This window comes from Salmo salar, chromosome ssa26, assembly GCF_905237065.1.
Source record: "Salmo salar chromosome ssa26, Ssal_v3.1, whole genome shotgun sequence".
In the NCBI taxonomy this organism is placed as follows: domain Eukaryota; kingdom Metazoa; phylum Chordata; class Actinopteri; order Salmoniformes; family Salmonidae; genus Salmo; species Salmo salar.
The window spans coordinates 16,573,674-16,590,792 of NC_059467.1; the positions used below are offsets into that span (position 1 = coordinate 16,573,674).

The 17,119-nt window shown below is 47.9% G+C and overlaps 1 protein-coding gene across 1 annotated transcript in view; it reads right to left on the reverse strand.

Annotated features, from left to right (window-relative positions):
- Positions 1-17,119, reverse strand: part of igdcc3 (immunoglobulin superfamily, DCC subclass, member 3) — a 113,421-nt gene that overhangs the window by 11,025 nt on the left and 85,277 nt on the right. Inside the window, exon 8 of the mRNA XM_014175440.2 lies at positions 5,521-5,768. Within this exon, the coding sequence (XP_014030915.1) occupies positions 5,521-5,768 (248 nt within the window). The remainder of the gene's footprint in view (positions 1-5,520; positions 5,769-17,119) is intronic.

A 17,119-nucleotide genomic window follows, 5' to 3' on the forward strand; every position in this document is an offset into this window, starting at 1 on the left:
AAAAAATGGAGTTGTTTCAACAAATTTTTACGAAGTAACTGTTTTTTTAGGGGGTAGATCAGCTTTAACATTGCAGATAAATTGTGGCTTCTATCAATGTAATTATCTGCATCATTTCCAATCCCCCATATATTTCTATATAAAAAATATATAAAAAAATAAATAATATATATTAAAAATATACTGCTCAAAAAAATAAAGGGAACACTTAAACAACACATCCTAGATCTGAATGAAAGAAATAATCTTATTAAATACTTTTTTCTTTACATAGTTGAATGTGCTGACAACAAAATCACACAAAAATAATCAATGGAAATACAATTTATCAACCCATGGAGGTCTGGATTTGGAGTCACACTCAAAATTAAAGTGGAAAACCACACTACAGGCTGATCCAACTTCGATGTAATGTCCTTAAAACAAGTCAAAATGAGGCTCAGTAGTGTGTGTGGCCTCCACGTGCCTGTATGACCTCCCTACAACGCCTGGGCATGCTCCTGATGAGGTGTCGGATGGTCTCCTGAGGGATCTCCTCCCAGACCTGGACTAAAGCATCCGCCAACTCCTGGACAGTCTGTGGTGCAACGTGGCGTTGGTGGATGGAGCGAGACATGATGTCCCAGATGTGCTCAATTGGATTCAGGTCTGGGGAATGGGCGGGCCAGTCCATAGCATCAATGCCTTCCTCTTGTAGGAACTGCTGACACACTCCAGCCACATGAGGTCTAGCATTGTCTTGCATTAGGAGGAACCCAGGGCCAACCGCACAAGCATATGGTCTCACAAGGGGTCTGAGGATCTCATCTCGGTACCTAATGGCAGTCAGGCTACCTCTGGCGAGCACATGGAGGGCTGTGCTGCCCCCCAAGAAATGCCACCCCACACCATGACTGACCCACCGCCAAACCGGTCATGCTGGAGGATGTTACAGGCAGCAGAACGTTCTCCACGGCGTCTCCAGACTCTGTCACGTCTGTCACGTACTCAGTGTGAACCTGCTTTCATCTGTGAAGAGCACAGGGCGCCAGTGGCGAATTTGCCAATCTTGGTGTTCTCTGGCAAATGCCAAACGTCCTGCACGGTGTTGGGCTGTAAGCACAACCCCCACCTGTGGACGTCGGGCCCTCATACCACCCTCATGGAGTCTGTTTCTGACCGTTTGAGCAGACACATGCACATTTGTGGCCTGCTGGAGGTCATTTTGCAGGGCTCTGGCAGTGCTCCTCCTGCTCCTCCTTGCACAAAGGCGGAGGTAGCGGTCCTGCTGCTGGGTTGTTGCCCTCCTACGGCCTCCTCCACGTCTCCTGATGTACTGGCCTGTCTCCTGGTAGCGCCTCCATGCTCTGGACACTACGCTGACAGACACAGCAAACCTTCTTGCCACAGCTCGCATTGATGTGCCATCCTGGATGAGCTGCACTACCTGAGCCATTTGTGTGGGTTGTTGACGCCGTCTCATGCTACCACTAGAGTGAAAGCACCGCCAGCATTCAAAAGTGACCAAAACATCAGCCAGGAAGCATAGGAACTGAGAAGTGGTCTGTGGTCCCCACCTGCAGAACCACTCCTTTATTGGGGGTGTCTTGCTAATTGCCTATAATTTCCACCTGTTGTCTATTCCATTTGCACAACAGCATGTGAAATTTATTGTCAATCAGTGTTGCTTCCTAAGTGGACAGTTTGATTTCACAGAAGTGTGATTGACTTGGAGTTACATTGTGTTGTTTAAGTGTTCCCTTTATTTTTTTGAGCAGTGTATATATATTTTCCTAACACTACCACCCCTCCCCTAATTGGAGTAAACTAATGGACAACAATACTTAGGCTTCTACTTCCAGCTTATACATTGGCAAAAATGCAGTACATTTTTAATGACGTGTTTGCTCAACTTGTCTCATATGTTCATTCAGCTATACAATATTATTTGAGCATCTTAACTAAAAGAGGCTGTGTAACTGGTTCTCAACAGTGCTTTTCAACGTACATATTTGATAAACATTATTACATGAATCATTATTCAACATGTCCTCAAGTGGGATTTGAACTCACAACCTCTTGGTCCATGGCATTCCAATCCTCCTTCTACACCACCATGTCTGCGTCAATGCTCAGATAATCAAATCAAATCAAACTTTATTAGTCACATGCGCCTAATATACAACAAGTGTAGACTTTACAGTGAAATGCTTACTTACAAGCCCTTAACCAACAGTGCAGTTCAAAAGAGTTAAGAAAATATTTACCAAGTAGACTAAAATAAAAAGTAATAACAAAAGTAACACAATAAGAATAACAATAACGAGGTTATATACAGGAAGCACCGGTACTGAGTCAGTGTGCAGGGGTACAGGTTAGTTGAGGTAATCTGTACATGTAGGTGGGGGTGAAATGACTATGCATAGATAATAAACAGAGAGTAGCAGCAGTGTACAAAAAGGGAGGGGGGGTCAATGTAAATTGTCCGGTGGCGATTGAATGATTTGTTCAGCAGTCTAACGGCTTGGGGGTAGAAGCTGTTGAGGAGCCTTTTGATCCTAGACTTGGCGCTCCGGTACCGCTTGCCGTGCGGTAGCAGAGAAAACAGTCTATAACTTGGGTGACTGGACTAATCCGACTATTCTCTCATCATTGATTTGATTTACTTATTTCACAAATGTTAGGTTTTTCTGTATAGTTGGCATATTACTATGTTTTAATATTACTACTTAATCACTATAATAAATAAAATAGATTTACTTTGAAGTGCAAAGTGTAGCAATAGAGGTGAACTCGGCCATTGACAAAGACATGGTAGTGTAGCAGGAGAATTGTACTGCTATGAACCAAGAGGGTGTGAGTTCAAATTCCAGGTGAGGACATGTTGAATATGAATTACTGTAAAAATGCACACTGTGAAATATGTAAATTGAAAATATTCAATGTTGAAAGCACTGCGTGTGAAAGTAGTTCCACAGCACTTGTTTAGGTAAGATGCCCAAATAAGATTTTTTTGTTGAATGAACATATGAGACAATTTGAGCAAACACATCATTTTAAGTTGCCTGAATATTTGCCTTCATTTTCTCAAGGTGGAGCTACAGTAAGTTTGGGCCAACTCATTATATATTTTTTCGGGGAATACCTGGACCGGAAATTTTTGTAGAAAAAAAAAAAAAAAAGCCTGCGGAAATAGTTCCTTAATAATAATTAGTTGAAACAATCAGATTATTTTTTTTTTTTACAGTGTACTGTCAGGATTGCATCATTTGGTAATAGGGGCTGTGACTGTGAACAACAGAGCTTAGTGAATCCAGGGGGTGGCTCTAGGTGAGTGCTTGTTACATTTGAAGAGAGAGGGGGTTACAGTTCGTTATGGCCCTTAAGTCAAAGTTCCTCACCCGTAACCACTATCTACCTCTAGCTCTCAGCCCATTGGGGCAGCCTGTCCCTGGTAGGTAATTAAAGCAGTTCCTATAGGCTAGCCCCGGGGGCCTTCAATTATACATCTGATAGCACTACAGAGGAGAGAGCATCAGCTGTGCCTGGGTGACGTACCCCTTCGCTGCTGCACACACACCCATAGAGATACACACACACACACACACACACACACAGGAGATTGCCACCCCACCAAACCTCACACCCCCAGCAAATAAACATTAACATGGCAACATAAAATTTAGTCTCATTCAATTATCAGCCACTTTTATGGCTCCTCTACATGAAGGATGGGGATGGCTGAGCGACCATCCAACCTGGCGTGGCTGGAGAAACAGGTGTCCTGTTACCGTACGTCCTCCCTGCTCTCTCCTGCTGTCTGTCTACTGCTCTCTCCTCCCTGCTCTCTCCTGCTGTCTGTCTACTGCTCTCTCCTCCCTGCTCTCTCCTGCTGTCTGTCTACTGCTCTCTCCTCCCTGCTCTCTCCTGCTGTCTGTCTACTGCTCTCTCCTCCCTGCTCTCTCCTGCTGTCTGTCTACTGCTCTCTCCTCCCTGCTCTCTCCTGCTGTCTGTCTACTGCTCTCTCCTCCCTGCTCTCTCCTGCTGTCTGTCTACTGCTCTCTCCTCCCTGCTCTCTCCTGCTGTCTGTCTACTGCTCTCTCCTCCCTGCTCTCTCCTGCTGTCTGTCTACTGCTCTCTCCTCCCTGCTCTCTCCTGCTGTCTGTCTACTGCTCTCTCCTCCCTGCTCTCTCCTGCTGTCTGTCTACTGCTCTCTCCTCCCTGCTCTCTCCTGCTGTCTGTCTACTGCTCTCTCCTCCCTCCTCTCTCCTGCTGTCTGTCTACTGCTCTCTCCTCCCTGCTCTCTCCTGCTGTCTGTCTACTGCTCTCTCCTCCCTGCTCTCTCCTGCTGTCTGTCTACTGCTCTCTCCTCCCTGCTCTCTCCTGCTGTCTGTCTACTGCTCTCTCCTCCCTGCTCTCTCCTGCTGTCTGTCTACTGCTCTCTCCTCCCTGCTCTCTCCTGCTGTCTGTCTACTGCTCTCTCCTCCCTGCTCTCTCCTGCTGTCTGTCTACTGCTCTCTCCTCCCTGCTCTCTCCTGCTGTCTGTCTACTGCTCTCTCCTCCCTGCTCTCTCCTGCTGTCTGTCTACTGCTCTCTCCTCCCTGCTCTCTCCTGCTGTCTGTCTACTGCTCTCTCCTCCCTGCTCTCTCCTGCTGTCTGTCTACTGCTCTCTCCTCCCTGCTCTCTCCTGCTGTCTGTCTACTGCTCTCTCCTCCCTGCTCTCTCCTGCTGTCTGTCTACTGCTCTCTCCTCCCTCCTCTCTCCTGCTGTCTGTCTACTGCTCTCTCCTCCCTGCTCTCTCCTGCTGTCTGTCTACTGCTCTCTCCTCCCTGCTCTCTCCTGCTGTCTGTCTACTGCTCTCTCCTCCCTCCTCTCTCCTGCTGTCTGTCTACTGCTCTCTCCTCCCTCCTGCTGTCTCCTGTTTTCTCATTCTCTACCTCTTAGTCTATTCTTTTTCCTCTCCCTTCCCATCCTCTCTTTCGTTCTCTCCGGCTCTTTCATCCTCTCTCTTGCTATCTCCTTCTCTTTTTAGCTCCCTCCTTCCCTTCTGCTTTTTCCTGCTTTCTCCTCCTCTCCCCTAGTCTCTCACCTCCTATTCCTGCTCCCAGCTCAGTGAGGGTCCAGGGGAAGAGGAGCTAGAGGAGGGGTGACGCTGGAAGAGAAGCTGTAGTCAGCCCTGGGGGAGCCAGCCTCCCCTCCCCAGCACAGCCACCTAGTGACCCATACAGTCTACACCCACCCACCGCTCCATAACACACAGACCACTCTACCTACTGTACACACCACACTCCCTACTGTTCTGTATCATCTCTACCACACGCTAAGGGCAGACATCCCAATAACCTCAGTAAAACAACATACGTCTCATAAAGAGCTAATGCATGTAAGCAAAATACCTTTCTTTCAGGTGATAGCTAGATGGTAGAGAATGTACTGCAATGACTGGGTAACATCCAGTCTCTCCATAGTGAACCAGTTCATCTGAGGCAGAGCAGTATTCTGTGTTCTAGTGGTGTGTTAGAGATTGTGTTAGCCACTAACCTGTGGTCCTGCGGATGTGGAGCACATAGCCGATGATCTCCTGAGTGTTCTGGGCAGGCTCCTTCCAGGACACCTGGATGGCGTTGGGTGAGAGGGCCTCGGCCCGCACCAGACTGGGCATCCCTGGCAGGCCGTCTGCCCACAGCACGGTGAGACGGGCACTGGCCTGGGTGGAGCCGGCACTGTTCTCAGCGATGCACTGGTAGATGGCTTCGTCCTCCTGACTGATGCCATAGATGGTCAGCGTGCTTGAGGAAGAAGAGGAGGGAGGAAGAGGAGGACGAGGAGGAGGGAAGAAGGAGGGATAAAGGAGGAGGGAGGAAAGGAGACATAGGAAAGACGTGAGTCTCTGGTTTGCAGCGAGAGGGATTAGGATATTATTAGGATATTATTGGGTAGTGCAGAGAAAGCTAACAGGAAGCTCTCAGAGATGATTATTGATTTCCAAGATGAGTGTATTGTGCGTGCGGTGGCATTTCCTGAGGAAAACAAAGCCGGCAGAACCTGACAAGGGCTTTGTTTAAAACTCTCACAGCGGGCAGTCAAGCAAACAATAGAATACTCTCTGAAATCCTTCTGTGTAGCATCTGAATCAAAGTCCTCTTTACAGTACACCAGTAGTAGGGCATTTCTACTAGCTGGTTCCCATCCTCTTTTATGTCTCAATCCTAAGCAGATACACTGTCACTACAGAATGAGCCTGCTGGGAGTGGATTAGTCGTTACTGGAGGATGGGATGGGGATGGGGGGTGGTGGCGCACACCTAACTCCCCTGTTTTCAATTTTTCTCTCTCCACCCTTCTTCCCCTCTGCCTCCCTTCCAATCCCTCCTTCCTCCCTCTATCTGTCATTGCTGGAGGATGACTTGATGGGGTGTGTGTGTGTAGTATGGGGTGATGTGTGTGGGGGGTGGAGGGCATATTATTAGAGCTGAATACATAATCATCCGCTCTTCTCCTCTTAATCCTGAGGGGATGAGAAAATAAAAGATTTAACACAGAGGAGCATAATATGGAAATGAACCCCTCCAGCATATTGCATTTTTTCGGGATAGACTCCGACAGCTAGTGTGAGAAGTGCGTTTTTGAAAAGCTTCAAGGTGGGAGTGTAAGATCAATCACTGTTTGCAAATGAATGATGAAATGAATCCATTTCTCACGTCCTGCCTGCTGATTAGGTATGCTATTCTACAGAAAGGCCTCAAACACAAACTTCAATCTATCTCCTCTCTCCGTATCATTGTGTGTCTGACTCCAGTTGACTTAGATATGTCTGCAGCTGTTTAAATGGGCTGGAGGTGTCCACACAGACAGATGGGCCACATCCGTCTTCACTACCTTTCCAGGGCACCTCCAGCCCGTTTAAATGTGGGAGAAACAGGGGCCAGTTTGTTCATGCTGTAGGTGTGTGGTCTCTGAATGAGAAACCTGTAGGTGTTCTTTAGGGTTTTCCGATTCAATGAACAAAGTCATTGATGTGGAAAGACTGAAGAAATTCAAGGACACAACATGAGCATAAGGACAAGATCATAGTGTACAATTAGGGTTGCTGGTTTGAGTCGCCGAGCCGACTAGATGAAAATTACTTAAATGTAAATGCCTATACTGTACCCCTCACAATAGAGCCCCACAGTGGAGGTGTCTGTCACGGGCGTCGTAAGGATTGGACCAAGGCGCAGCGGGTAAAGTGCTCATCTTCTTAATTTATTTAAAGTAACGTGAACACAAAAACAAAATAAACAAAACAACGAAACAGTTCCGTAAGGCACACAGGCTATACAGAAAATAACCACCCACAAAACACAAGTGAAAACAAACCCAACTAAATATGGCCTCCAATTAGAGACAACGACAACCAGCTGCCTCTAATTGGAGGTCATTGCCAAAAACCCAACATAGAAATAGAAAACTAGATATACACATAGAAATAGAAAATATAGAACATAAACCAAAAACACCGAAACACACAAAACAAACACCGCCTGTCACGCCCTGACCAAACTACAATGACAAATAACCCCCTTTACTGGTCAGGAGGTGACAGTGTCATAATACCCATAAGACCTAGCAGTCAAACAAGGAAATGGTTCCAATTGTTTTTCCCTTAGGGGATTTTAGAAACACTTAAAATAAGGGCTGTGTTTCGTGTAGGCTTACCCTGGTGTGACGTTTTGATAACCATGTAAATCTCTCTCGGACAAGGTGGCTTTTATCAATACATTCGGCTCTATTTACTCTCAGATTTGAAAATGCGAATTAGCATCAAAGTAGACATCATGCAAGACTACAAATCCCTACAAGCTCCTGCATGTCATCTCTTAATTCAGAGATTCTTACCTTTGCCTCGATTTGGCAGTCTTGTCCAGATCATCATGGCATTTGTAGTTCTTTATGATATCCACATTAGCAGCTAATTCGCATTTCATTTGTTGGGGGTAAATACAGGCAAATATACTGCTCAAAAAAATAAAGGGAACACTTAAACAACACATCCTAGATTTGAATGAAATAAATAATCTTATTAAATACTTTTTTCTTTACATAGTTGAATGTGCTGACAACAAATTCACACAAAAATAATCAATGGAAATCCACTTTATCAACCCATGGAGGTCTGGATTTGGAGTCACACTCAAAATTAAAGTGGAAAACCACACTACAGGCTGATCCAACTTTGATGTAATGTCCTTAAAACAAGTCAAAATGAGGCTCAGTAGTGTGTGTGGCCTCCACGTGCCTGTATGACCTCCCTACAACGCCTGGGCATGCTCCTGATGAGGTGGCAGATGGTCTCCTGAGGGATCTCCTCCCAGACCTGGACTAAAGCATCCACCAACTTCTGGACAGTCTGTGATGCAAGAGAAGGCAATTTGATGTCACTTTGTACAAGTTTTGACTGCTTGTTATCAATTCTTAGTTTTTTGGTGTGAGCGAATGTTTGCTGTTATGTTGTGTTGCATTGGTGGATGGAGCGAGACATGATGTCCCAGATGTGCTCAATTGGATTCAGGTCTGGGGAACGGGCGGGCCAGTCCATAGCATCAATGCCTTCCTCTTGCAGGAACTGCTGACACACTCCAGCCACATGAGGTCTAGCATTGTCTTGCATTAGGAGGAACCCAGGGCCAACCGCACCAGCATATGGTCTCACAAGGGGTCTGAGTATCTCATCTCGGTACCTAATGGCAGTCAGGCTACCTCTGGCGAGCACATGGAGGGCTGTGCGGCCCCCCCAAAGAAATGCCACCCCACACCACGACTGACTCACCGCCAAACCGGTCATGCTGGAGGATGTTGCAGGCGTTCTCCACGGCGTCTCCAGACTCTGTCACGTCTGTCACATGTGCTCAGTGTGAACCTGCTTTCATCTGTGAAGAGCACAGGGCGCCAGTGGCGAATTTGCCAATCTTGGTGTTCTCTGGCAAATGCCAAACGTCCTGCACGGTGTTGGGCTGTAAACACAACCCCCACCTGTGGACGTCGGGCCCTCATACCACCCTCATGGAGTCTGTTTCTGACTGTTTGAGCAGACACATGCACATTTGTGGCCTGCTGGAGGTCATTTTGCAGGGCTCTGGCAGTGCTCCTCCTGCTCCTCCTTGCACAAAGGCGGAGGTAGCGGTCCTGCTGCTGGGTTGTTGCCCTCCTACGGCCTCCTCCACGTCTCCTGATGTACTGGCCTGTCTCCTGGTAGCGCCTCCATGCTCTGGACACTACGCTGACAGACACAGCAAACCTTCTTGCCACAGCTCGCATTGATGTGCCATCCTGGATGAGCTGCACTACCTGAGCCACTTGTGTGGGTTGTAGTCTCCGTCTCATGCTACCACTAGAGTGAAAGCACCGCCAGCATTCAAAAGTGACCAAAACATCAGCCAGGAAGCATAGGAACTGAGAAGTGGTCTGTGGTCCCCACCTGCAGAACCACTCCTTTATTGGGGGTGTCTTGCTAATTGCCTATAATTTCCACCTGTTGTCTATCCATTTGCACAACAGCATGTGAAATTTATTGTCAATCAGTGTTGCTTCCTAAGTGGACAGTTTGATTTCACAGAAGTGTGATTGACTTGGAGTTACATTGTGTTGTTTAAGTGTTCCCTTTATTTTTTTGAGCAGTGTATATTGCTAAAGGTCCCCTTGTCCGAGAGAGATTTACACAGTTATCAAAACGTCACGTCAGGGCAAGCTTACACGAAACACAGCCCTTATTTTAGGTGTTTCTAAAATCCCCTATGGGAAACATTTATGGTGGAAAAACAATTGGAACCATTTCCCTGTTTGACTGCTAGGTTTTATGGGTATTATGACTCATATTGTGGTACTCTATGAGGAACCATGAGGAGAGAATGTAGTCCGGAGGTAAAGGACGGTGACTTTATATACCTGACGTTTCACAAGTGAAGGGGTGGAGGGGACTGGTGTTAGTCTTACAGTTCAATGGACATTATACTGTATGAAGTATGATGAGGAGGGGATCATTCGATTTCCTTTTAAAAATGTATGTTATATGAACGAGTGGCTTCAGAGGTCCACTGGTTTCAGTGTAGAGAGAGATTGAGAGAGAGAGAGACAAAGAGAGAGAGAGGCTTGGGTTGTGAGGAGGGCCATTATTCCAGAGAGGATAGGTTAGTCCTGTGTCTGCCAGGTGGAATCAATCTCACCGGGCCTGTCTAGTTATTTATTAGGACGGAAAAGGCTTTCTGTTTCACTCTCCTGATGGGTTATGGCTAGGAAGAATGCATCTTTTATTTAAAAAAATATTTATTTAGCATTTTAGCTCACTCTAACCCTAACACTTTTCCCCACCTTAACCTAATTCTCCTAACCTGCTACATACATTTTCCTAACCTGCCGCGTAAGTTGCCTGAGAAAAGCTGTATCCTTATTAGTCAAAACCCTCCGGAGGCACACCTTCCTTCTCCTTCTCCAGGCAAATCTCACCTTTGACCTCTCAGGTGGCAGCAGTCGAGAGCCGTCAGTCGTCACATTTCTGACAGCCTTTCAAGTGAGGGATGGATGGAGTGTTTTCAGCCAGGCAACCTGACCAGACGCCACAGACACACACCAAAGAGGCCCCAAGGGAGGAACTACTGAACGTCAGCCTGGCCTGAACAGATCAGAGCAGGAAGGGGATTCTGGAAAATTTCACAAGGCACTGCATATTTCAGACAGTCCGGCAGCAGCCCCCTGGCTTTGTAGTTCCCCAACACTGTTCTCTCTCCCAGTTTTACATACACACACACCAGGGTTTCCATTAGAAAAAGGTGGGGCTGGAAATTTGACCGGCAACATTTAAATTTACCGGACATTAGAGAAACTAAGTCCCAAGGATCCCAGTAAGCACGGACCCAATTGAATCTCGACTTACATTCGAGCAATGAGGAAAAAGTAGGTGGTTATATTCGCTAAACGTTTTTATTAAAAGTATGAATTTTAGCACCCCGCGAAGGACCGCAATTGTATAGGACAAACACAAGTACAGCTAAGCCTTTTCAGAATATAATGTTTACATACTGTTTACCCTCTTCATATGCATATACTGTATTCTAATCAAGGCTCATATAACTACTGCTGTACACACCTTTTCTATTCATATACTGCCCATAATGTCTATAGACACTGTACATGTATATTTAGATTCCAGACTCCGACATTGCTCGTTCTAATATTTCTTTCTTTCTTAATTCCTTTCTTTGAATTTTTAGGATTTGCATGTATTGTGTATTGTTAGATACTACTACACTGTTGAAGCTAGGAACATAAGTATTTCACTACACCCGCTGTAGCATCTGCAAAACATGTGTACGCGACCAATAAAATGTAATTACATCTTTTTTTGAATTTACTTTTTTACTAGAATCGAATGATGGTGGCTCAATGTTGTTGCTAGAAAATCCCACGACCAGTTATCAAAACTCAACTTCGACCTCGATGTAAGAGAACAGAGTTGAGCACTCAGCGAGCGACAATCCTGCATCTCTTCCCAGAGAACTTTTGCTTTGAGGTTGGATGTCTGAGACCAGACTCATAACGTGACTCCTGCGCTGTACTCTCTCCAGCAGCTCCGACTAGCAACCACTGGGCTGCCAGGCCGACTGAGGAACCGGATGCTGCTGCTCTCTGGGTCTGTGTCAATCATCTGACAGATCACACAGAGAGTCTTTGACTGGAGAAAGAAGGAAACTATAGCTACTGCAGTCAGAGGAACAATAGCATCACACAGGAGGACAACCAACGCACAGAGGCTTTGAAATGCGAGAGAGCGAGAGACTGAGAAAAAGAGAGAAAAGGAGAGAAAGAGCATGCCAGAAAGAGAGTGAGAGAGAAAACCATTCCTGATACAGTAAGGGGGGGGGGGGGGAAGAGAGAGAGAGAGAGAGAGAGAGAGAGAGAGAGAGAGAGCATCTTAGTAACAAAAAGATAGAGCGTGAGTCAGTGTTTTGGGCAAAGTGTGTGTGTAAGTTGGGAAGAAAAGATCTGTGTTTGGGCCATCTGCCTGGCCTTGCTGTCATGACAAACCGGCAGGTTGACAGCATCATTTACTCGTCAGTTCAAGGCTACTTTATCGATTGATGGATCCCCCCCAGGCTGGGTGAGGGGGCTGGAGCTGGATGGGCTCACTGGGCTGGTGTGGGGCTAGGGAGCTGTGTGGGCTCACTGGGCTGGGGCTAGGGTGGGCTCACTGGGCTGGAGCTGGATGGGCTCACTGGGCTGGTGTGGGGCTAGGGAGCTGTGTGTGCTCACTGGGCTGGGGATAGGGTGGGCTCACTGGGCTGGGGCTAAGGAGCTGTGTGGGCTCACTGGGCTGGGGCTAGGGTGGGCTCACTGGGCTGGGGCTAGGGTGGGCTCACTGGGCTGGGGATAGGGTGGGCTCACTGAGCTGGGGATAGGGTGGGCTCACTGGGCTGGGGCTAGGGTGGGCTCACTGGGCTGGGGCTAGGGTGGGCTCACTGGGCTGGGGCTAGGGTGGGCTCACTGGGCTGGGGATAGGGTGGGCTCACTGGGCTGGGGCTAGGGAGCTGTGTGGGCTCACTGGGCTGGGGCTAGGGTGGGCTCACTGGGCTGGGGCTAGGGTGGGTTCACTGGGCTGGGGCTAGGGTGGGCTCACTGGGCTGGGGCTAGGGTGGGCTCACTGGGCTGGGGCTAGGGAGCTGTGTGGGCTCACTGGGCTGGGGCTAGGGTGGGCTCACTGGGCTGGCTAGGTGAGCTCACTGGGCTGGGGCTAGGGTGGGCTCACTGGGCTGGGGCTAGGGTGGGCTCACTGGGCATAGGGTGGGCTCACTGGGCTGGGGCTAGGGTGGGCTCACTGGGCTGGGGCTAGGGTGGGCTCACTGGGCTGGGGCTAGGGTGGGCTCACTGGGCTGGGGCTAGGGTGGGCTCACTGGGCCCACTGGGCTGGTGCTAGGGTGGGCTCACTGGGCTGGGGCTGGGGCTAGGGTGGGCTCACTGGGCCCAGTGGGCTGGGGGCGAGGGAGGGTTCTGTTATTCAGCCACTGGGGCCGTGTGTTTGGAATGTTGTCACTGAACGAAGGCCTGTGAAAGGCAAGGGGTGGCCATTCCAGTTCTCACCACTCTAAACTAGAGAGAGGGATAGAAGGAAAAAAGGGAAGAAAGGAGGGAACAGGGGGAGAGGGGAGGGGGAGAGCAGGGGCTTTGAAGAGGGAGTAGCGATGAGCTGTCTCTGGCTCACAGAAGGCCCACGGAAATGACTGATTGCAGGGTTAGAGGTCAAGGCCAATGCCCAGGTCCCCAGCTCCCTGGAATAACAAGACAGGGCTTCCACAGAAGGAAAACAGGAAAAAAAGGAAAACATATTTCCTTTTAAGAGGTTCAGATACACAACAACAAAAAATGCAGCCCAGTGTAATATTCCTAGAGGGAGAAGGACACATCTCTTCACTGAAACTTACTCACACAAATAAATCATACAAGTCTTCATTCCCTATAAAAACATAGGAGAAGATTAGTCAGTTTAGAGTCAATTCTCACCTGTCAAAACTATTCCACAAATCATGCCATTTCTACAACATATACTAGGCTGATATTCTACCCAGAAACTGTTACTTTGCAATGTAAATAGTCTGGGTAGCCATTTCATTAGACGTTCAGGAGTTTTATGGCTTGGGGGTAGAAGCTGTTTAGAAGCCTCTTGGACCTAGACTTGGCGCTCCGGTACCGCTTGCTGTGCGGTAGCAGAGAGAACAGTCTATGACTAGGGTAGCCGGAGTCTTCTAACATTTTTAGGGCCTTCCTCTGACACCGCCTGGTATAGAGGTCCTGGATGGCAGGAAGCTTGGCCCCGGTGATGTACTGGGCTGTATGCACTACCCTCTGTAGTGCCTTGCGGTCAGAGGCCGAGCAGTTGCCATACCAGGCAGTGACGCAACCCGTCAGGATGCTCTCGATGGTGCAGATTATCGCGAGCAAACTGGTTCAGATTATCCTGACTATGTCATGGATGGGCCAGGCTGGTTTAGATATTCCTATTAACAGTCCTTTCATACTGTAAGTGTCGTACTCCCCTGAAAACAGCCAGGGCAGCACATTCTGAGGCCATGATTCTAATGGAGGTCAGCCAGGCATTTTCATTACTGGGGTAATGGTGTTTCATGTTTATGGAACAGCCCGTGACCACCCCTCAGTGCCCTGCGTGAGAAGAACATCAACTCTCTGCCCTTCTAAGTCAACCAACACACACACACACGCACGCATGCACGCACGCACGCACACACACACACACACACGAAGCAAGTCCATCGTCAAAACAATATAATCCTACTGTTATATTTGCATTAGCTGCCAATCTGAATTTATTGTGACACCATTTTAGCTCACACAGAGTTCACACCTGTGAGACTGTCACAGTGTGTAATTGGGTACAGTGTGTAATTGGGTACAGTGTGTAATTGGATACAGCGTGCTGCAGGGAGACAGTCTAAAGGGCAATGCACGGGAGAATTTGCATGTTTGATATGTGTGTGTATGTATGCGAACGTGTGTGTGTGCGTGTGTGTGTGTGCTTACGTGCGTTCCTTGATTAATGTGTGTGCATGCATGTGAGTAAAATACACAATCGATCCCCTTACTTTCTTATCCTATCCTCTCTGGCAGGTCAACAGCATGAGAGAATCCTGTAGGGAACAATATGCAGTATGTGCATATCTCTAGTGTTGTCCCTTCCATTTTCCATTAGGAAAATCTGGCATCGGACAACATGACCGGGAAGATTTTAATTTACTGGCCATTTGAAAAATTTACCGGACCCATATGCATTGGCTCCGTAGCACATCGGTGCCCACAGTGCTCAGAATGACAGACATCACATTTAGATGATGGTAATTCATCTGAACAGAACTCCTGTAATGAAGCAGCCAATAAAATATTTGCCAAAATGCAATTCGTGGGAAAACACCATTCTTAACAGAGCACCTGATGAAAGCGTTTCCATATGTGACCGAGATGAAAATCTCAGTTAGAAACAGAGGGGGAATCTAATAGCAACAACAAGGATGGGTTGCTAATATGACTAGGATTGTGCCTTTGGGTTCTGGACAGCGAAAGAAAGTTGATATGAAAACCAATAGAACAGCAGAGAAATGCTGGTTAATGGCGTCAGGAAGTCTTGATAAAATAATTGCCTCCAAGTTTCTATGGTTGGATTTTAACTAGGCTACTTTGAAGCAAGGTAAGACGTGGCTCATAATATGAAGTAGAACGTTCAGGTTTCAAACAATGAAGTATATGTTTTCAAAATTCATACTGCCTCCAGCTCACATTGCAAAGTAGTGGGTGGCGTGCTGATAGCCTGCCTACCGTTGCCCCCACACACACACACACACATCGCTAGGAACATTCTAATTAAAATCACACTGCTAGGTAATCTTGCACAGAGGCAGGACTCCAATATTAGATACACGCTTTCTATATAACAGCAGAAACAGTGTGCTGTAGGGGCATATCATTACCTGTGCCTTGCACCTGTAGGGAAGACTGGGGCCTGTTGAATGTGCTCGTCTATCCTTTCAATCATTCCTATATAGGAAAGGAAAACAGCAGGATCTGCTGTGACGACAACAGAAAATAAGGGCTACTTGGACTTGAACTGGGCTTGCATTGCTCGCCCAACCAAGAGACTGGGTTCCTTGAGCAAACCCGACAAAGACTGTTCTGTAGAACTAATACTGTAGCGCACCAGATGGAGACGTACGATGGGCTGTAGGAATGTATCAGAATAGCAATGAGATAAGGTACCAGCCTCGCACCCAAACACTTACCTCACAACAGTAAAACTCAGCACTTCCTGTAGTCCTACTAAGTAAGTTAGGATGGCACGTAAAGTTATGTTCCATAAATGGCTACATTTCGTGTTCGGCTACCTCAGTTTATGAGCCAATTAGCTAATGGTGGTGCTGGAACTCTGGCCTCCATACTTAACCAGTCCCAGCGTAGTGGGTGTGATGCATGAGAGGCTCCAGAGAGATGCAGAGCAGTGTCAGGTGGAGGTCTATCACTAGGCTGCCCTCTAACTCTTCTCCAACTCTCTCTCTCTCTCTCGCTCTCTCTCTCTGCCCCTCGCTCCTCTTCACCTCTGCCTGGCCCTCTCTCTTTCTCCATCTCTGTGACTGGTAGAGGAGAGCAGTGAGTCTGAGTGATGGTAGTGCCTAGGCCTCTCTCTTTCTCCATCTCTGTGACTGGTAGAGGAGAGCAGTGTGTCTGAGTGATGGTAGTGCCTAGGCCTCTCTCTTTCTCCATCTCTGTGACTGGTAGAGGAGAGCAGTGTGTCTGAGTGATGGTAGTGCCTGGCCCTCTCTCTTTCTCCATCTCTGTGACTGGTAGAGGAGAGCAGTGTGTCTGAGTGATGGTAGTGCCTAGGCCTCTCTCTTTCTCCATCTCTGTGACTGGTAGAGGAGAGCAGTGTGTCTGAGTGATGGTAGTGCCTAGGCCCTCTCTCTTTCTCCATCTCTGTGACTGGTAGAGGAGAGCAGTGTGTCTGAGTGATGGTAGTGCCTAGGCCTCTCTCTTTCTCCATCTCTGTGACTGGTAGAGGAGAGCAGTGTGTCTGAGTGATGGTAGTGCCTAGGCCTCTCTCTTTCTCCATCTCTGTGACTGGTAGAGGAGAGCAGTGTGTCTGAGTGATGGTAGTGCCTAGGCCTCTCTCTTTCTCCATCTCTGTGACTGGTAGAGGAGAGCAGTGTGTCTGAGTGATGGTAGTGCCTAGGCCTCTCTCTTTCTCCATCTCTGTGACTGGTAGAGGAGAGCAGTGTGTCTGAGTGATGGTAGTGCCTAGGCCTCTCTCTTTCTCCATCTCTGTGACTGGTAGAGGAGAGCAGTGTGTCTGAGTGATGGTAGTGCCTGGCCCTCTCTCTTTCTCCATCTCTGTGACTGGTAGAGGAGAGCAGTGTGTCTGAGTGATGGTAGTGCCTAGGCCTCTCTCTTTCTCCATCTCTGTGACTGGTAGAGGAGAGCAGTGTGTCTGAGTGATGGTAGTGCCTAGGCCTCTCTCTTTCTCCATCTCTGTGACTGGTAGAGGAGAGCAGTGTGTCTGAGTGATGGTAGTGCCTGGCCCTCTCTCTTTCTCCATCTCTGTGACTGGTAGAGGA